We start from the raw sequence: 16999 nt of genomic DNA, 5'->3' as shown, positions 1-16999 counted from the left end.
TGCATGCGCAAGTTGCTGTTTTTGTCTGCTATCTCCACATGTGGGTGGGTTTCATCAGGAGGTGAAACAGAGACATAACAGGTCTCACAGTATCGTGTGTGTGTGTGTGTGTGTGTGTGTGTGTGTGTGTGTGTGTGTGTGTGTGTGTGTGTGTGTGTGTGTGTGTGTGTGTGTGTGTGTGTGTGTGTGTGTGTGTGTCGTTGATTGGTATCTACATGTGTGGGTTTCAGAATGTGGAATGGAGTCCTCCCAGGATGGGCTCAAAGTATCATCCTTCATTTCAGTAAGGGGTCATGATTCATGGACCAAACTGTGAAGTTTTTTTTTTTGTTCTCAAAGTTTTGTGTCGAGGGCTCTCTTCAGGATCATCACTGAGCCCCAGACAGCTTTCAATTGTAGTAATATTCTTAGGGATGTTTTTTTTTAATATCTCTGTGAGGTTCTTCGTCATCATTCCCGTAGCTCCACCTATCATTGGTAGAACTTTGTTATTCTTCAGCTTCCAGGATTTTTTCACGTCATTCTTCAGCCTGGTGTTGCCTTAGCAGCTCGGGTGGCTGGCTTAGGATCTCAGGGTACTGAGTTTGAACCCCGTTGGCTGCTAAATTAACAACAGGTGGGGTTGACTCAGCCTGTCATCCTTCAGAGGTCAGCAAAATGAGTACCAGTGTACTGCTAGATGGGGCACAGCATTAGCGGCTGAGCCGTGCTTCCAAGAAATGATAGCTACCCGGCAGCCAAGCTGCCAGATGCAAGAACAGAACTTCATTCTTGAGGTCTTGGTATTTGGTCATTTTTCTTGATTTCTGCATTGTTTACTCAAAAATCACTAGTATTATCACCTCATTTAGCAATGGCTTCTTCTGTTTTTTTTGTACCCAAGTATGATATTTGGTCGCAATACCTTGTTTTCAATGTTCACGCTCGATGGGATCATAAGGTCACACACTTCCATGTTTTCAGTGATTGCTTTTGGTTCATGTTCCAATAAATTCTCTGGAACTGGGATATCAAAGTTTTTGCAGATGTGCCAGGGTTTTGCAGATTACTTTACGAGAACTCTGTTGTGTCGTCTCAAAAATCGTGTGCACAGCTGTTCTGACGAATATTATTTTTTCTGTGTTTGGTCATTAAGCATAATGTATCATTCTCTTTGCTAATGCCACCTCCACACCTCGACTTTGTCTTTTTTTTTTTTAGAAAACCGCACTAGAAATCGAAGTGTCAACATCACCGTCACGCCGAAGAAAGGGGAAAAAAACCAGGGAGTCTGGAACACTGACGCTAACCATTACCTTGACGTGTTTTGACTTATGAGTAACGTGTGTCGACGTGTGTCAACAATCGCATAATGTGCTACAACACGTTACTGATAGGTTAGAAATAAGTTTCGGGTACGCTAAACATTACCTCGACATGTTTTGACTTATGAGTAACTTACAAGTAACGTGTGTCGACGTGTGTCAACGATCGCGTAACGTGCCTACATCTTATGGCCAAGCGTATGCGGAACGTGCGAGTCATACGCTGGCATACGTCGAAAAATTTCAAGCATGGAAAATTTTGTCCAACACCTCGGCGTACTACGACGTATGCCAGCGTGCTCTTAATGTATACAAACTTACCCAGAACGTATTCGACGTGTGCCGGCGTTTTAGCCAAATTTTGCATACGTCAGGCATATGCTGGCTAAATCGTCAAGGTGTGACAGGGCCTTTACAACTGTGCCATTTTTATTATTCCATGACAGCAGGAACTCTTTAGAATAAAGCATGATGCGTACGCACGCGCTGCTTATTTTATTAACAGAAGATTTTGTATTGTTTACAATATTGTAGTATAAATTTCTACGTTTGAATTGGTGTATTAAAAAAAATAAAACTTGATGAGCATGACCTTTTTCAACCCTGCCAAACTCGCTGTCGTTTCTGTATCAGCAGGTTATGGCAGACCTGCGACTCCTTTATCAGGCGCTGTGTACAGAAAGTCATGCAGAACTGCAGGAATGTCTGCTGTCTCGGCTGTCCAATGTCGGTGTACGGTCTCCCATAGGCCATGGTACTCCATGCCAACACCAACGGCTGGACTTGACCGGAGAGAGTCTCACAACCAATTCTTGCACCGTACTTGGGAAACTTTTGGCAAGAGATGACACCTATAGAGAATTGGTTTTGGCCAATTGTATGCTGGGTGAAGAAGGTAAGAAAATGGTGGAAGTGTTTTCTCTTGCATTATGCTATAAAATATACATTTGGACCTCAAAATTGATATTAACACAAAACGTTGTAATAGCAGCAGGCTTGGCTTTACAGATTGGATGAAGAAGTTGTTCAATTCCACACATCCTCAGTGCAATTAAACAAACAGGTCACAAATCTTATATATAATTACTGAAGAAGAAGAGTTTCTATAATTATAAAAACAATATTATAATAATTATACTTGAGATATAATTCATATGTGGTCGTTTATTTTTTCTCTTTTGGACACACACACACACACACACACACACACACACACACACACACACACACACACACACACACACACACACACACACACACACACACACACACACACACACACACACACACACACACACACACACACACACACACACATACTTTGAGACCTGGTGAGTCTCTGTTCCATCTCCTGAAGCTGTGGAGATAGTAGCCAACAACAACTTGCACACACATGTACTATACACACACATGTACTATACACACACACACACACACACACACACACACACACACACACACACACACACACACACACACACACACACACACACACACACACACACACACACACACACACACACGCGAGGGTGGATACTTTGAGACCTGTGGAGAGGGGGGATGGGATGGGGGCTCCGTTCCACCTTCTGAGTCCCACATATGGAGATGACAACCACACTCACTCATACTCACACTCATGAGATAACACCTTACATGACTTAAGGCAAACAAGGAGGAAAAGACATACAATGTCATCGCTGCCGTGGTTTTAGTAATTTTGATGTATGGAGTGAAAGGGCCAGCCCATATTTATTTACAACTGAAATGGGCACCAGTCTACCAGTCAGCCATCTTTGATCAAATCGCAAAATAAAGTGAGGTACACGTATATGCCATCAGGACTGTGCTTGTGCCAAGTTTGAACAAAATCGGACGATGCATGTCCAAGAAATGGTTGTGGACACGTTTAAGTGACAAAATGCCCACCACTCGACCATATTGGATCTGATCTCAAAAAATAAATAAATGTGTAAGCCATGATTGATTATCTCTGTGCCAAGTATGAACAAGATCGGTAAATGAATGTCTGAGAAATGGTTGAGGACGTGTTCAATACCGGGGTTTTACAACTAAAATGGCTGCCAGTCGGCCCTCTTTGATCGAATCACGAAGCAAAATGATGTGCATTATGTCCACCATCATGTAAGGTCTTCCTGCCAAGTTTGAACAAAATTGCTTCATACATGTCCGATATATGGCTATGGACGGACGCACGGACAGACGAGATCCAATCCATAAGCCCCCACTTCAGACTAAGTCCAACGGGGGCTAATAATAATTCCCAAGCTAACTTGACACTGCAGATGTTGACTGAATGAGCTCCCCACAGTGACGCTGCCATTGTACGGTAACTTCGTGCACATAGTGTTTGCACTACCTTGTGTTTTATGTTGTTTTTTTTTTCACTCCTACCAACAACTGGTCAGCTTATTTCTTCTCAAAAGTAAAGCATTAGTAATAGTCCTTTTTTTTTTTTTTCTTGAATGATCTTATCACCGATCACCAATTCCCTTCTGTCACGGCCAGTCAACTCTAGACATTCTGCTTATCCTCTTCCAATCATTTGTGGAGACCCTGAATCCAAAAGATGTCAGAGGTATCTCAGCACATTTTTAATGCTTTTGATAGTCTGCCACTCAGCCCTGCTTCCCAGACACTAATTGTGAAATACTCTGCTGACTGTTTCCCTCCAAGCAAATGGCATCTCGCTCAAGATGGCTGTTTATCAACTGCTCTACCTGTGGAGGATGCCGTGCCTCAAAGCAGCATCTCGGCACAATTTTACTTCTGTGTTTTCATTAACCTCCGCCATCGAAGATGGACGGATGTTATTGTTTTCACACCTGTCTGTTTGTTTGTTTGTGAACAGTATTACGGAAAAACTTCTGGACGGATTTCGACGAAACTTGGTGGGGGGATTAGGTATGGTCCAAGGATCATGCCACGAGATTTTGGACTTGGTCCAAAGTCCAATATGACCGCGAGGGCGGCCATTTTGAAAAAAATTTGAATTTTTGTTTTTTCATTTCTACGTTTTAAGTGATTTCCAACCCAAAAAAATTTGTTAGAGGAAAAAAAAAATTTTTCAACTTTTTTCAAAAAAAATTCGATTTTATTTGAAAAATATTTGAATTTTTTTGCATTTCCACATGTTTTAAGTGATTTCCAACCCCCCAAAACAAATTGTAAGAGAAAAAAAAACAAAACAGAAATTTTGCACCTTTTTTTTCAAAAACATTTCGATGGTTTTTTTTTGGCATTTCTACATGTGCGTTGATCTAGTTTAGTTTATTCAATCGTGGTCCAGTAGAGTCTGATCCGTTTTGACCTACAATGAATCGGATATCAGGTTCACTTAAGTGACCCAGCAGTATTGGCGGCGGAGGTTTTGTACTCTACCGAGTGCTCCCCCTCTAGTTCTTGGTCTCTGTTTCCATGGAAAATTGTCTTCAACATTGTTCAACATTGCAAATGATTCAACATTATGTGCAGTGTGGTCTAGTGACAGTGGCAACAGCTGCATCCTTCAGAGCAGACCTGGCAAAGAGTAAAAACTGGTCCAATATCTGGAACATGACTTTTAATCCAAGTATGTCTCGCATCCTCACAATATTTTTCCATAAGGACTGTGAAGCAAACCCACCAATCTACTTCTGTGATTAATTTCTGGAAGTGTCTTTCTATAAGGACTCTTTTTAATGCAAACCCATCAATATTCTTGTGTAGTCAACCTTTGGTGTTCAGCCCCTTTAACTATTGGGCGTCACCATCAACCATGACCTTTGTTGGGACTTGGGTCGACCACATTTCCAAGCTGGTTGCAAAATCCAGGTGTAGACTAGCCAATCTGTGCCAGGCAAAGCCCTTTCTTGGTTCTGCAGAATTTCTCAAGACTATACAGCATTTTGTTTGAAGCTTCATGAAGTTTCCCTCACCTGTATCCCACCTCATGATTCTGGAAGCAATGGGAGGCCAACGCTCTGAAACTCATCGTCATCACTCAGATGTTTCCACTTTCACTCCACAAACTGTCAGCGAGTTCTGTCAGATATGGGAATATAAATTAAAGTTTAATTGCTGATTGTCACTATTTTAGATTATCTAGAACAAAAAATGGTGCACAATACCATCGAACCACTCTTAAATTTTTGCAAACTGATCCTTGATGCAAACTGATCCCTGATCAAATTATATTTTCACAGGAGTAAAGAACTTGCTGAATGCCCTCTGCAGTAGCACAAGCTTTACGATGCTCGACCTGAAGGTGAGGTGGTTGTTATTGGGCTTGTTGAGGTAGTGACATGGATATTATGAACTACCCTGCTCTTTGTGTGAAATAATTTTTGCATCGAGCAAAGCTCTTAGCTTTGTATCGATGTTAAGTTTGATTTATTTTATTTTATTTTATTTTATTTTGAAATATGCTATGGGTTACAAGGGAGGGAAGGGGAATTGACTACATGGGGTGGAATTTAGGTGGAGGGATGAAAATGTCCACCATTGTTACCCACATTATTTGATCGGCTGGCATGATACCCTGGAAGTATGCAAAGTCACCTGTGAACTTTATCTTTGCCTAGCTATAAACTGTCACCTGTCACAGGCAGAGTGACACATTAATGTGTGTACCATCCCTTGGATGAACTTTCAAATGGGTGTCCCATCTGCCAGCATTAGTTGGTGGACTTTAAAGGGAAACCCAAACGCAATTTTTGTTTTGTTTTTTCCTGAAAACCATTGATAATCATTAATCAGGCTCGAATTGGAAGAGGGAAAAAAAATTTGAAATTTTTTGCCGATCACAGTGTCGAAAAAAAACAACAAACCCTCGAGTGTCTTTTCTATTTTCCCACTGACGTTGCACCTATAAATCACCTGGATCTGAATGGCGGCTTTACATCGAGAAACTGTGTATTTCAAGCTCGGATTCTGATACTGATTCCACCGTCATTAGCAACTCTGAAGGTTCTCAGTATGTTGAAACTGATCAGTGGGATTTTGAAGAAACAGTTTGAGACCAAATTAGTGATGGAAACGCTTTTGGGGGGGATTATGGAGCCATATTGTTTCAAGTCTTATGCGAGCGATTCAGAGGAAGAATGTGGAAGTGATAGTGAATATGAAAACACTAGTTGCATGTTCACTACAAATTGATAGGTTTTGTTTTTCCATTTAATTGTTGGATTATAAGGGAGGGATTTTGGATTAATTGATAAATCAGTTATATTACTCAAGCAGAAATACCCGCCATCGCCTGACAGCCATCACCGCACAGGCACACTCGGACGCCGCGGACAAAATGGGAGATGAATGCTTTGTTACTTTGTCCCACCATCGCAGGCTGACCAGGTGTCATGTTTGTTACGGGGTTGTCCCGTATCAATATTTTCCCAGGATGCCATTTGTGTCTGTCGTTGTGCTGTGTTCGTTTTATGGTGCCACATTTGTGCTGTGTCGTGCCATGTTCACGCCATTGGTCTTTCGACCATTGGTATAACATCAAACCATCTCAGTTTGTATTATGAAACAAGTGTCATTGCAATGATGGATTGACTCAGCATATTTATGGAAAGTCGAAAATTATTCCCCATTTGAGTTAAATCATACCACGATGTAATCCGGAGACAGTACGGATATGACGGTCAACTTCCAGATGTGACGTTGCGCATAATCTGAAGAAGAAGAAGAAGAAGACAAAGAAGCATTCGACTTTTAATTGCAAATTTACCTACTTTTTAAATTTGGAAATCGAAAAAGACACATCATATCTATTTTATAGAGTATCAAGGGATAGATGAGCATTAAGTTGATCTAAGCATTTGGGTTCCCCTTTAAACATCCCATGGTGTGCTTCATGAAGGGTAGGTGAGTTATCTTGGGCACCCTGAACAAATTACCAATGACTGCCTGGACTGTGGGTAGCAAGTGGTCTGCTCTTCTTAGAGGTTCCTTGACGTCAGATTACACTGCTTACTTTTTCTTTGCTTTCTGGGCAGCAGTTTCTGCACTATAAGGAAATTGACCAGGTGGTTCACATGTTATTGGATATGAAGGGCAACACACACACACACACACACACACACACACACACACACACACACACACACACACACACACACACACACACACACACACACACACACACACACCTCACCTACTCTTAATGATGCTTGACATGAAGCCTGAATGTTGTGGTTGAGAGCTCAGAAAGCAGGGAAGCCCAGAATGTTGGGGATGAGACCTTGCAGAGTGGAGAGGGTGGCATGACCGGAATGGAGAGGCTTGATTAGACATGAAAGTGTAGATCGCCGCCAAGCTGCATGTTGTGGATCAAGACAATGCCCCCAAATTATTGTCTTCAAAGAATGGCCTGAAATCCCGTACAATCTTTGTGCAGCAATGCTGGTGGCAGACGTCACTGGCTTTTGTCGGCCAAGGAGGCAAAAGGGAGGTAAGCTCGGAGTGATTCATTGCTGCTCTCGCACTGGGCTGTCGAGAGGTCAACCTGGCATTTCCTGAAGGGAAACATCATTACCAAAGTGCTGAACGATGGTAGGGTGGGGTTTTGGGGAACGACTAGGCCGAATCTTGTGTTGGAAAGAAAAGAATACAAAATCTTTAATAATGGGACAACGACACCTTACATGCGGAGTGCTGTGTCTGTGCAACCATCCCGAGCAGCTGAAATCAGGTCACATCAGGTATGGGAGCATGTGCCAGAGCAGCACATCTGCATCCACTTTCCACCGGTACTCCAGGGGCCTCTGTCTGACCATCCCCATCTCCTTGAGATTCCGATCAATCTGCGACAGCCACGAGGCACGGAGTCGGCCAATTTACCTCCTCCACTCATGAGGCTCCCTTGCTGAGAGAATCTGGTGAGCAGGATCAGCGTCAGGAAAACGAGCCACATGTTCATACAGCCGCAGCTGACCCTTACAGACTATACAAGTAACAAATGTCATCTGAGTCTCTCAGCAACCACTCGATAGACACAAAGTCCGACCAGCGATAGCCAAGGATTCTCCGAAGAGACCTGGTACCGAAGTAGTTAATTCCCCATCTCAGAGTCCAAGACTCGCATCCGCAGAGCAAGACTGGAAGCACTAAGGAGCTGAAGACCGGACTTTCGTCCTCCTGCACAGGTACTGACAGCGCCACACCCCATGATTCAGTGAATCCATCCCATGCCTGGCCCAGATGTCTATTGACCTCTGGCTCACAGCCAGCAGAGACATGAATATCACTGCTAAGGTAAGTGATTCTCTCCTTGACCTCAACATCCTCATCACAAACAGGCACAGACAAGATCGCAGCATCCAAGATGTCAGTGAAAGCCTGCATATAACTTTTTGACTCAGGAAACCTGTAATCCCAGCAGCTCAGACTCCTCATTCAGCACCTCGAGGGCCCCCAAAAGGATATCCAGAATCTTTGCAAAGATGACTGCATCATCTTGGAGTGTCAAGATCGCTGAGCTTGATTTCGCAAATTATGCACCGCAGCTTGATCTCTCCGACATCCCCAGAATCCAGTTCATACAAGCACTGAAAAGTGTTGGGGCAAGTACACACCCATGACCAACTCCAGTAACAACTGGAAACAAGTCTGAGATGGAACCACCACATCTCACAACACTCTCACTACCAGACTACAATTCAGATATCAGATTGATCAGTTTTGGTGGCATCCCACAAAGACCGAGAATCCTGCAGAGGGCATCCCAATTCAATGCATCAAATGTTTTGCAGAGATCAACGTAGGCTGCAAGCAGCCCCTGTTGAAACTCTCGTCTGCGTTCGGTGGTGACCCAAAGAGCCAGTATATGGTCAATCATTGACCTCTTTGGTGTAAAGCCTGACTGCTCCAGGCGCTGGTGCTCAAGCAGATGGTGGTGAACCCTATGACTAATTATCTGAGCAAAGACCTTGCCTGGTGTTGAGAGCAATGTCACCCCTCGGTAGTTGTTGCAGTCCTGGCGATCACCCTTCCCTTTCCAGAGAGGGACAACAAGGCCCCTCTTCCAGTCAGTTGGGATGATGCTTGTGTTCCAAACAAAGCACAGAACTGCATGCAACAACATGAGTACAGCATTTACTATAGCCTTGAGAAGTTCAGCACGGAAGCCACTGGTCCCACGAGCTTTATCCCATTTCAACCAGTTCACCGCAGCCTGTTTCCACAAATGAAGGTGGATCACAGTTGATCGGAGGGTCAGCAGCAGGAATACTATCACCCCTGACATCCAACTCAAAAGCTGGCGGGTCAGCATGGTACATCCACTAAAAGTAACTGGCCCAACAGGCCTTTACTTTGGACTCCTCTGTCAAGAGCCCACCACCCTCCGCTCTAACTGCAGTACACTGTCCGATGTGCTTGCAGGAATACAATGCACAAATTCCCCTGTAAGCAGGACGAGAATCGCTTAACCACAGGTGATGCTCTACCCCCCACAGATTCCTCACACATAGGCCTCGTCCACCTTCAATGCATGTACAGTTTTACGCCTCAACTCCCTGAACAGCTCAGCTCTGCCAATAAGCCTAGCCCTGGGACTCTGGTCAATGATATCCATTGCCCATTGAGAGCCATAATTCTTCTTTGCCCTCCGGTGAGTTCCAAGATATCCACTGGCAACATTAAGGATCATAGTCTTGAAGGCACTCCACAACTCTTCAGGTTCCCCAAAGTACCCAGACCCCACCAAATCCCCACTCAGCCTGTTTGCAAACTCCTTAGCGACCCTCTCATCCTTGAGCTTGCCACCATCTCGCCGAGGCTGGGATGCTACCATTCTCCTGGATTTAAACTGCAACTTCAGAGTTGCTACACAATTCTGTGGTCAGCATTGCTGAACTGAGCACTCTGGTAGACCCTGCAGTTCTGGCTCATCCTCCGGCGACCATGAATGAACACATGATCAATCTCCTTTGCTACATCACCAGTGTTGGAATACCTCCAGTCCAGCGAAGAGCCAGTGATCGATTGACGTTGGAAATCAAGCGATGAGCTTGTGGGCGCTGAAACCATGAACCAGCCACCCTCAGTCCATGACTTCTTGCAAAGTCAAAGAACTTAGTGCTATTCTGGTTCACAGTTGCAGTCCCATGGTGACCAACACATCTCTCATAACCATCCCTGTCAGTGCCAGTCGATGCATTGAAATCCCCTAAGACGAGAAGAGTATCTCGCCTGGGGCACTGATCAACCACAGACTCGAGTGCAGTGTAGAATGCATCCTTCACGGTGAGATCACTCATCTCAGTCGGAGCATAAACAGAGACCAGGGAAACAACACCCAAGGAGTGACGAATCCTTCGTCTCATAATACGCTTGTTGATCGGTGTTACCTCAATTATCATTGGAGTCAGGTTATTGGACACAGCTACAGCAACTCCTTGGGCATGGTAACCATCAGAACGACCAGACAAATAGTAGGTGTTACCACCTACCATCCATTGGGACCAAACTCTGTACAGAACATCGGTGCTGCTGATCTCACCACGATCCAGTCTTTGAACCTCAGAGAGTGCTGCAATACTGATGTTGAAATGCTGGAGCTCAGATGATAACAGAGACAGGTAATCATCCTCTCTTAAGGATAGGACATTAGTAGGGTAAGAATACTGATTCTGGCTCACTTTTCCCCATGTAAATGAATGGGGGATTTTCAGCGATTTATATTTTTTTTCCCTAAAAATAAATCCCCTTTTTATCCCAAGGTATATTTATTTGTCTCCCCTTTTAACTTGGAGGTTGAACCTCATTGAATTGAACACCTGGGGGTTGAACAGCTCACTCATTGAACCTATAAAGATTTGTTCATTCTCAAATTCCTTCAATAGTTTAATTTTCTTTGCACAATAATCCCCATCTAAAATATTGACAAACAAAACATTTGAATCTTTATATTTTTTAAGATACCCCTTTTGTGCCATTACGAAATGATAAACTTCTCTTAATGCTCTTGTTTGACCACCTCCTGAGCCACAGGTTATTTTTTGTTAAGCCCCGCCCACTTTTCTTTAAGCCCCGCCCACTTTTGCTAAGCTCCGCCCACTTTTCATAAGGTATTTTTTCTAAGCCACGCCCACTTTTCCTAAGCTCCGCCCACTTTTGCTAAGCTCCGCCCACTTTTCATAAGGTATTTTTCTAAGCCACGCCCACTTTTCCTAAGCCCCGCCCACTTTTGCTAAGCTCCGCCCACTTTTCATGAGGTATTTTTTCTAAGCCCCGCCCACTTTTCCTAAGCCCCGCCCACTTTTGCTAAGCTCCGCCCACTTTTCATAAGGTATTTTTCTAAGCCACGCCCACTTTTCCTAAGCTCCGCCTACTTTTGCTAAGCCCCGCCCACTCTTACATCATTTCCAGTTCATCTCTGACTCACAAAGAAATCACTAGAAAATTACAGGATGTTATGGTTTTGAAAAATTTCCCAATGAAGGCTTGCCTAGGCTTGCCCAGGGAATTTCCAAAGGAAACCACACCCACCAGTCTTTCTCTATAAAGCTTCAAACCCAGGCTCCATTTTAAACATTTGTTCTTGCTGACAATGGTGTTCTGTGTGCTTGTCTCAAACTCTCTGTCTTCTATGGAACTAAACCTTCAAGTTGATGAACTGGATTCAAACCTCTTATCTATTGAGGTAAGATTTTTTATTTTCCTATTTTCAAACTTTGATTGAAGCATACTCATTTAATAATTAAATAACTTAATTAATACATTATTATTTTCTCTCACAGGAAATTGTATCTGAAAATACTGCTTTTGCTACAACTTGGCGGAAATTGTTGGCTTGGTTGAAGACCTTGAGTGGGATGACTTTGGTGTTCCTTGGAACTCTCTGTCTTCTATGGAACTAAACCTTCAAGTTGATGAACTGGATTCAAACCTCTTATCTATTGAGGTAAGATTTTTTATTTTCCTATTTTCAAACTTTGATTGAAGCATACTCATTTAATAATTAAATAACTTAATTAATACATTATTATTTTCTCTCACAGGAAATTGTGTCTGAAATACGAAATGAAAATACTGCTTTTGCTACAACTTGGGGGGAAATTGTTGGCTTGGTTGAAGACCTTATGAGCGACCAAGACCCACAGAACGCAGTTAGGTCCTTGATGACCCAACCAAAGAGTTATACCTTGAGACCAGCAAAATCCTGAAAAAGAGTTTTACAGCAATAGTACTCATTGTGAGTTATCAAGACAATACCCACTGAACAAGTTATACCTTGATGAGCCAGAATACAAGTTTTACCTTGAGACTCACAAATTTTGAAAAATCAGTAAATGAGTTCTGCCTTGATGGTTTAAATAACTACCTTGGAGACTCAGGAAAAGGGTTCTGCCAAGATGGTTCTAAATATGGGGCCTACCTTGGAGACTCACAAATTTTGAAAAAATCAGTAAATGAGTTCTGCCTTGATGGTTTAAATAACTACCTTGGAGACTCAGGAAAAGGGTTCTGCCAAGATGGTTCTAAATATGGGGCCTACCTTGGAGACTCACAAATTTTGAAAAAATCCCAGTAAATGAGTTATCCTTAAGAGACTTTGTAAGTTGGTTTTACTTTGAATACTTGAAATGTGGGTTCTGGATTGATAACTCACAATGTGATACATATCTTGGAAACTCAACGGGAATGTGGTTATACCTTGAAGACTTGGAAAGTTGGGTTTATGTTGGACACTTGAAACTTTTTTGGGGGCTTTTATTTATTTATTTATTTATTTATTATTATTATTATTATTTTGTTTATTTATATTTTGGAGACTTTTGGAGTTGCTATCACTCTTTGGGATCTAAACCTATCGATGTAGTTCTTTGTCGGATGGTGCTTGATGGGAGCAAGATCAAGAAAGTTCTGGGAAGAAAGTGCAGGCTTACTCCCCCTTTCTACGTCATCAAACCTGAAAGCCTTAAAAGACAGAATTGGAAGAAGAAAAAAAAAACGTAAATATATATATATATATATAGGTGGAAATCTCATTTTGAAAAAGACATTGTGTTGGGCGAGGATTGAGTTGGGGTTGAGATTTTGAATGTGAGGGTTGGGGTTGAGATTTTGAATGTGAAGGTTGGGACACACACACACATACACATCAACAAACAAAAGTTAAGCCTTGACTATTCAGTTGAGGATTCTGTGTTTGGGGTTCACAGATCTAAGAACGTCCCCCTTGACACACATTATATACTGTTATACACCTCGGACTTGGCCCTCGAGTGTCCACAACGGTGTATAGTAGGAGGGAGTGAAGCGCCAACCTATTGCTCCCATTACACACACACACACAAACAAAGTTAAACCTTGACTATTCAGTTGAGGATTCTGTGTTTGGGGTTCACAGATCTAAGAACGTCCCCCTTGACACACATTATATACTGTTATACACCTCGGACTTGGCCCTCGAGTGTCCACAAAGGTGTATTATCTGCTTAGTTTTGTCTTTTGTAATTCCTGTGAATAAAATGAACCTAAAATCTCTTCCCCTTCCAAATCATATATTTTATAAGTCCAAGGAACTGTATCTATTACATCAACAATTTTAAAAAAGTTCTTTCGTCCATCGTTCAGTAAAACCCTTTTCAAAATGAGATTTCCACCTATATATTCTTATGATATCACCAACTTTGAACTTAGGTTTTCTGACATTAATCTCTTTTTCATATTTTAATTTTGTAAATGTTTCTGATGGCTTCATATTCGTTGACGTGTGAATCGTGTCATTATACTTATCCACAATATCCTGAATAAAAGATGACCATTGTTGTGAACCGAGTTGTGTGAATTTTTTATATAGTCTCTCTTTTAAGGTACGATTAAAACGTTCAACAACAACTGCCTTCCCTTCATTAAAGGTACTGTATAATGTAATACTGTTATTTTTTAGAAAATTCATAAATGTCTTGTTATAAAACTCTCTACCCTCATCAGTCCACAATTTCTTAGGTTTTCTCTTACTTTTATTAAATATCTGTTGAAAAGCTAACATAAGAGTATTACCTGTTTTGTTTTTAAAGGGACAACCCACGCATATCTACTCCTCAAATCAATAACGGTTAAAGCATACTTGTACCCCTTATCATTATTGAGTTCAATCAAATCAGCAGACCAGATATAATCAACTTCCTTGGAATAAACTTTCCTTCTCTGAAACTTTGTGAATATTGGTTTATGTAATTCATCAGCTAATTGCTCTTCAGTCTTAATGGCATCATTAGAGCCTATAAGTTTTTTGAATTTCCAAGTCCAAGTTTCAATTTAGCACTAATCATCTTCTTCACGATGAACCTATCAACTTTTTCTCTCAAGGTTGGATTTTGTATCAGAGACAAATTATATAACATTTCTCTATCGGCTTCATGCTTTTCTTCCAACGTTGTGGTATTCCCATAATCAATATCGTGTCTCATGCACACTTCATCAACTCTATTGATTGGTTTACTCCAGGATTTAGGATTGTCTGCCTCATCTAATCTTTTATCCAAGTTTGTGCCTGGACCACAGAAAGAATACCCTGGAAGATGTAATTCCCCTGGTATTCCAGTAGTTGTAAATTTACTTCCTGATAAAAACTTTTGTATATCTCCTCCGAGTTTGTGTTTGGAGATAAATTGATTTTTTTTTGAACCACACACCGAACATATACTTTTTTGTATAACCCTGTTATTTTTACTTTTAATATATGAAATATTTTTAGTATTAGTTTTCTTTTTACATTTGAGACAATAACTCATTTATTTATGAGAAAAATTTCTGCAGAGTGCAAAACCTTTTTAGTTTCCAACATGCACATTTGAATCTTAATTTTTAAAACATAAAGAATCCTTAGAAATGCCTTCACTCTCTCCTCCATTTATTTAAGAAAAAACTTGAATTAAAATACATGTCTTCTCGATGTCGATAGTCTTGTCGAAAGTATTGCAAATAGACTTTTTAATTCTTTGTATTCCTCCCTGGTGAGATAAGTTAATTTCTTTAATACCTCTATTCTTTTTGAATCTCACTGTTTTCCATATTTTGATATTTATTCATTCTCTCTCTTTCCTCCCTCTCTCTCTTCTCTCTTTCCTCCTTCTCTCTCTCCTCCTCCTCCTTTTCCTCCTCTTCCCTCTCTTCTTCAACTCCTTCCTCATCCCTTACTATCCTTGAATCGTGTACTCCCCCTAGAATATTATACATATATTCATCAGGAATTCTTGTTATTCCTGTATCCAAAATAATTTTTTTTACAACAGGATACCAATAAAATTTCTTTTGAATTTCTAAAAGAGCCTTACCTTTTCTTAACCTTATAATTTTTTCATTATTTAACATTCTAATTAAATCTAAAGTTGTCGGTTTATCAACATCAGCATAATGCCAATCTTTTATTGAAAATACCTCATTCTTATGTTGTAGAACATATTTATTAAAATACCGAATACCCTTTTCTTGAAGGTATGCTTGAACACAGAAATGATAATTTTCTTGAAGCCTTCTTGCTGTCATTTATGTATTAGAAATATATGTTAGAATAATATTATGGGACGAAACACCTCTCCATCTTCCCATAGTTAAATCATTTTGTATTTCCTTACTTATTATATATAATCCTGTTTTTTCTGTTTTCATGAGATAAACAAGGGCAAAACCATTATTATATTTACCCTTATTAAATTCTTTTATTTGTTGTTTACTAATCGTGGCTCCACAAAACTCATTCTCGATACCAAGTGGATAATATTCTTCCTTACGAGACTGATTTAATTGTTCCAGGTCTTCGAGGTTAATTTTAAATGACCAATTATACCCTAAATCATTCATATCATACCCCCATTGTTCTATTCTCATACAAACGATACGCCCTTCTTTATAAAAATTTATTTTAATTCGAACTGTGAATTCTGTATGACCTGGAGATAATATCAACACTTCTGTATCTTTAGAATACACAGCCGTTTTATTTAAGTATATATATTGTGATAAATCGCTTAATCTCACCAAGTCATTCGGTCGGGCTTGGATAATTTTTTAATTTATAAACATTTTTCATGTTAATATTTTTGTTTATATTATATTTATGTCGTTCAGCCTGTGCCTTTGTGTAATAATTTGATAAATCAATATCCAGTTCTTGAGATACACCAAAGATAGAACCATCTTTACCAACATAAGTCATTTATATTAGATTAAAAATAATATCATAAAATTTTTTATTTTTGTTGAGTTGAAATAACACATATAGACATAATTGACCACAACACTTGGAATTTAATTCTTGGACTTGAAATGTTTGATAAACACCATTCTGTAAGAATTTTATGACTTCAACAGGTGGTGGAAGACCAAAACTATCAAAATAATATTTGTCTTGACTATTAAAAATACAAACCCAATGAGAACCGTTCCCATCATTATCTTCTAAGTTCATAATAATATTCTTTGTATGTTTCGACATTTGTTAATTCATCTCTCATACAAATAACCACATTATGAATTTTTAATTTCTTACAATATTTGGTAAGTTGTAAATTTGATGTTGTATTCTTTCCAAATTCTTTCAACCACTCATCAATGCTCATTTATTTATTAGAAAGATATAATCCATTACCTCTTTTCGTTAATTTTACACCTGCTTGTGCTATAGAAGAAAGCATATCTCCAACTAACAATCTCGCTTTATCAGGCAGACCTTCAAGTTTTTC

General features: G+C 40.4%; 1 protein-coding gene across 7 annotated transcripts in view; it reads left to right on the top strand.

Annotated features, from left to right (window-relative positions):
- Positions 1–16999, top strand: part of LRRC45 (leucine rich repeat containing 45) — a 70679-nt gene that overhangs the window by 3449 nt on the left and 50231 nt on the right. For 6 of the 7 annotated variants that reach the window (XM_085856199.1, XM_085856203.1, XM_085856202.1 and 3 more), the window contains exons 2-3: positions 1938–2199; positions 5507–5568. In XM_085856199.1, coding sequence (XP_085712325.1) covers positions 1938–2199; positions 5507–5568 — 324 coding nt within the window. The remainder of the gene's footprint in view (positions 1–1937; positions 2200–5506; positions 5569–16999) is intronic. The other variant, XM_085856201.1, reaches the window with a different exon arrangement.

This window comes from Eptatretus burgeri, chromosome 15 (assembly GCF_056783735.1).
Source record: "Eptatretus burgeri isolate ZD-2024b chromosome 15, Ebu_testis_v1, whole genome shotgun sequence".
NCBI classification, from domain to species: domain Eukaryota; kingdom Metazoa; phylum Chordata; class Myxini; order Myxiniformes; family Myxinidae; genus Eptatretus; species Eptatretus burgeri.
Note: the sequence above shows the minus strand (reverse complement) of the source record. Positions and strands in the feature narration are given on the sequence as shown.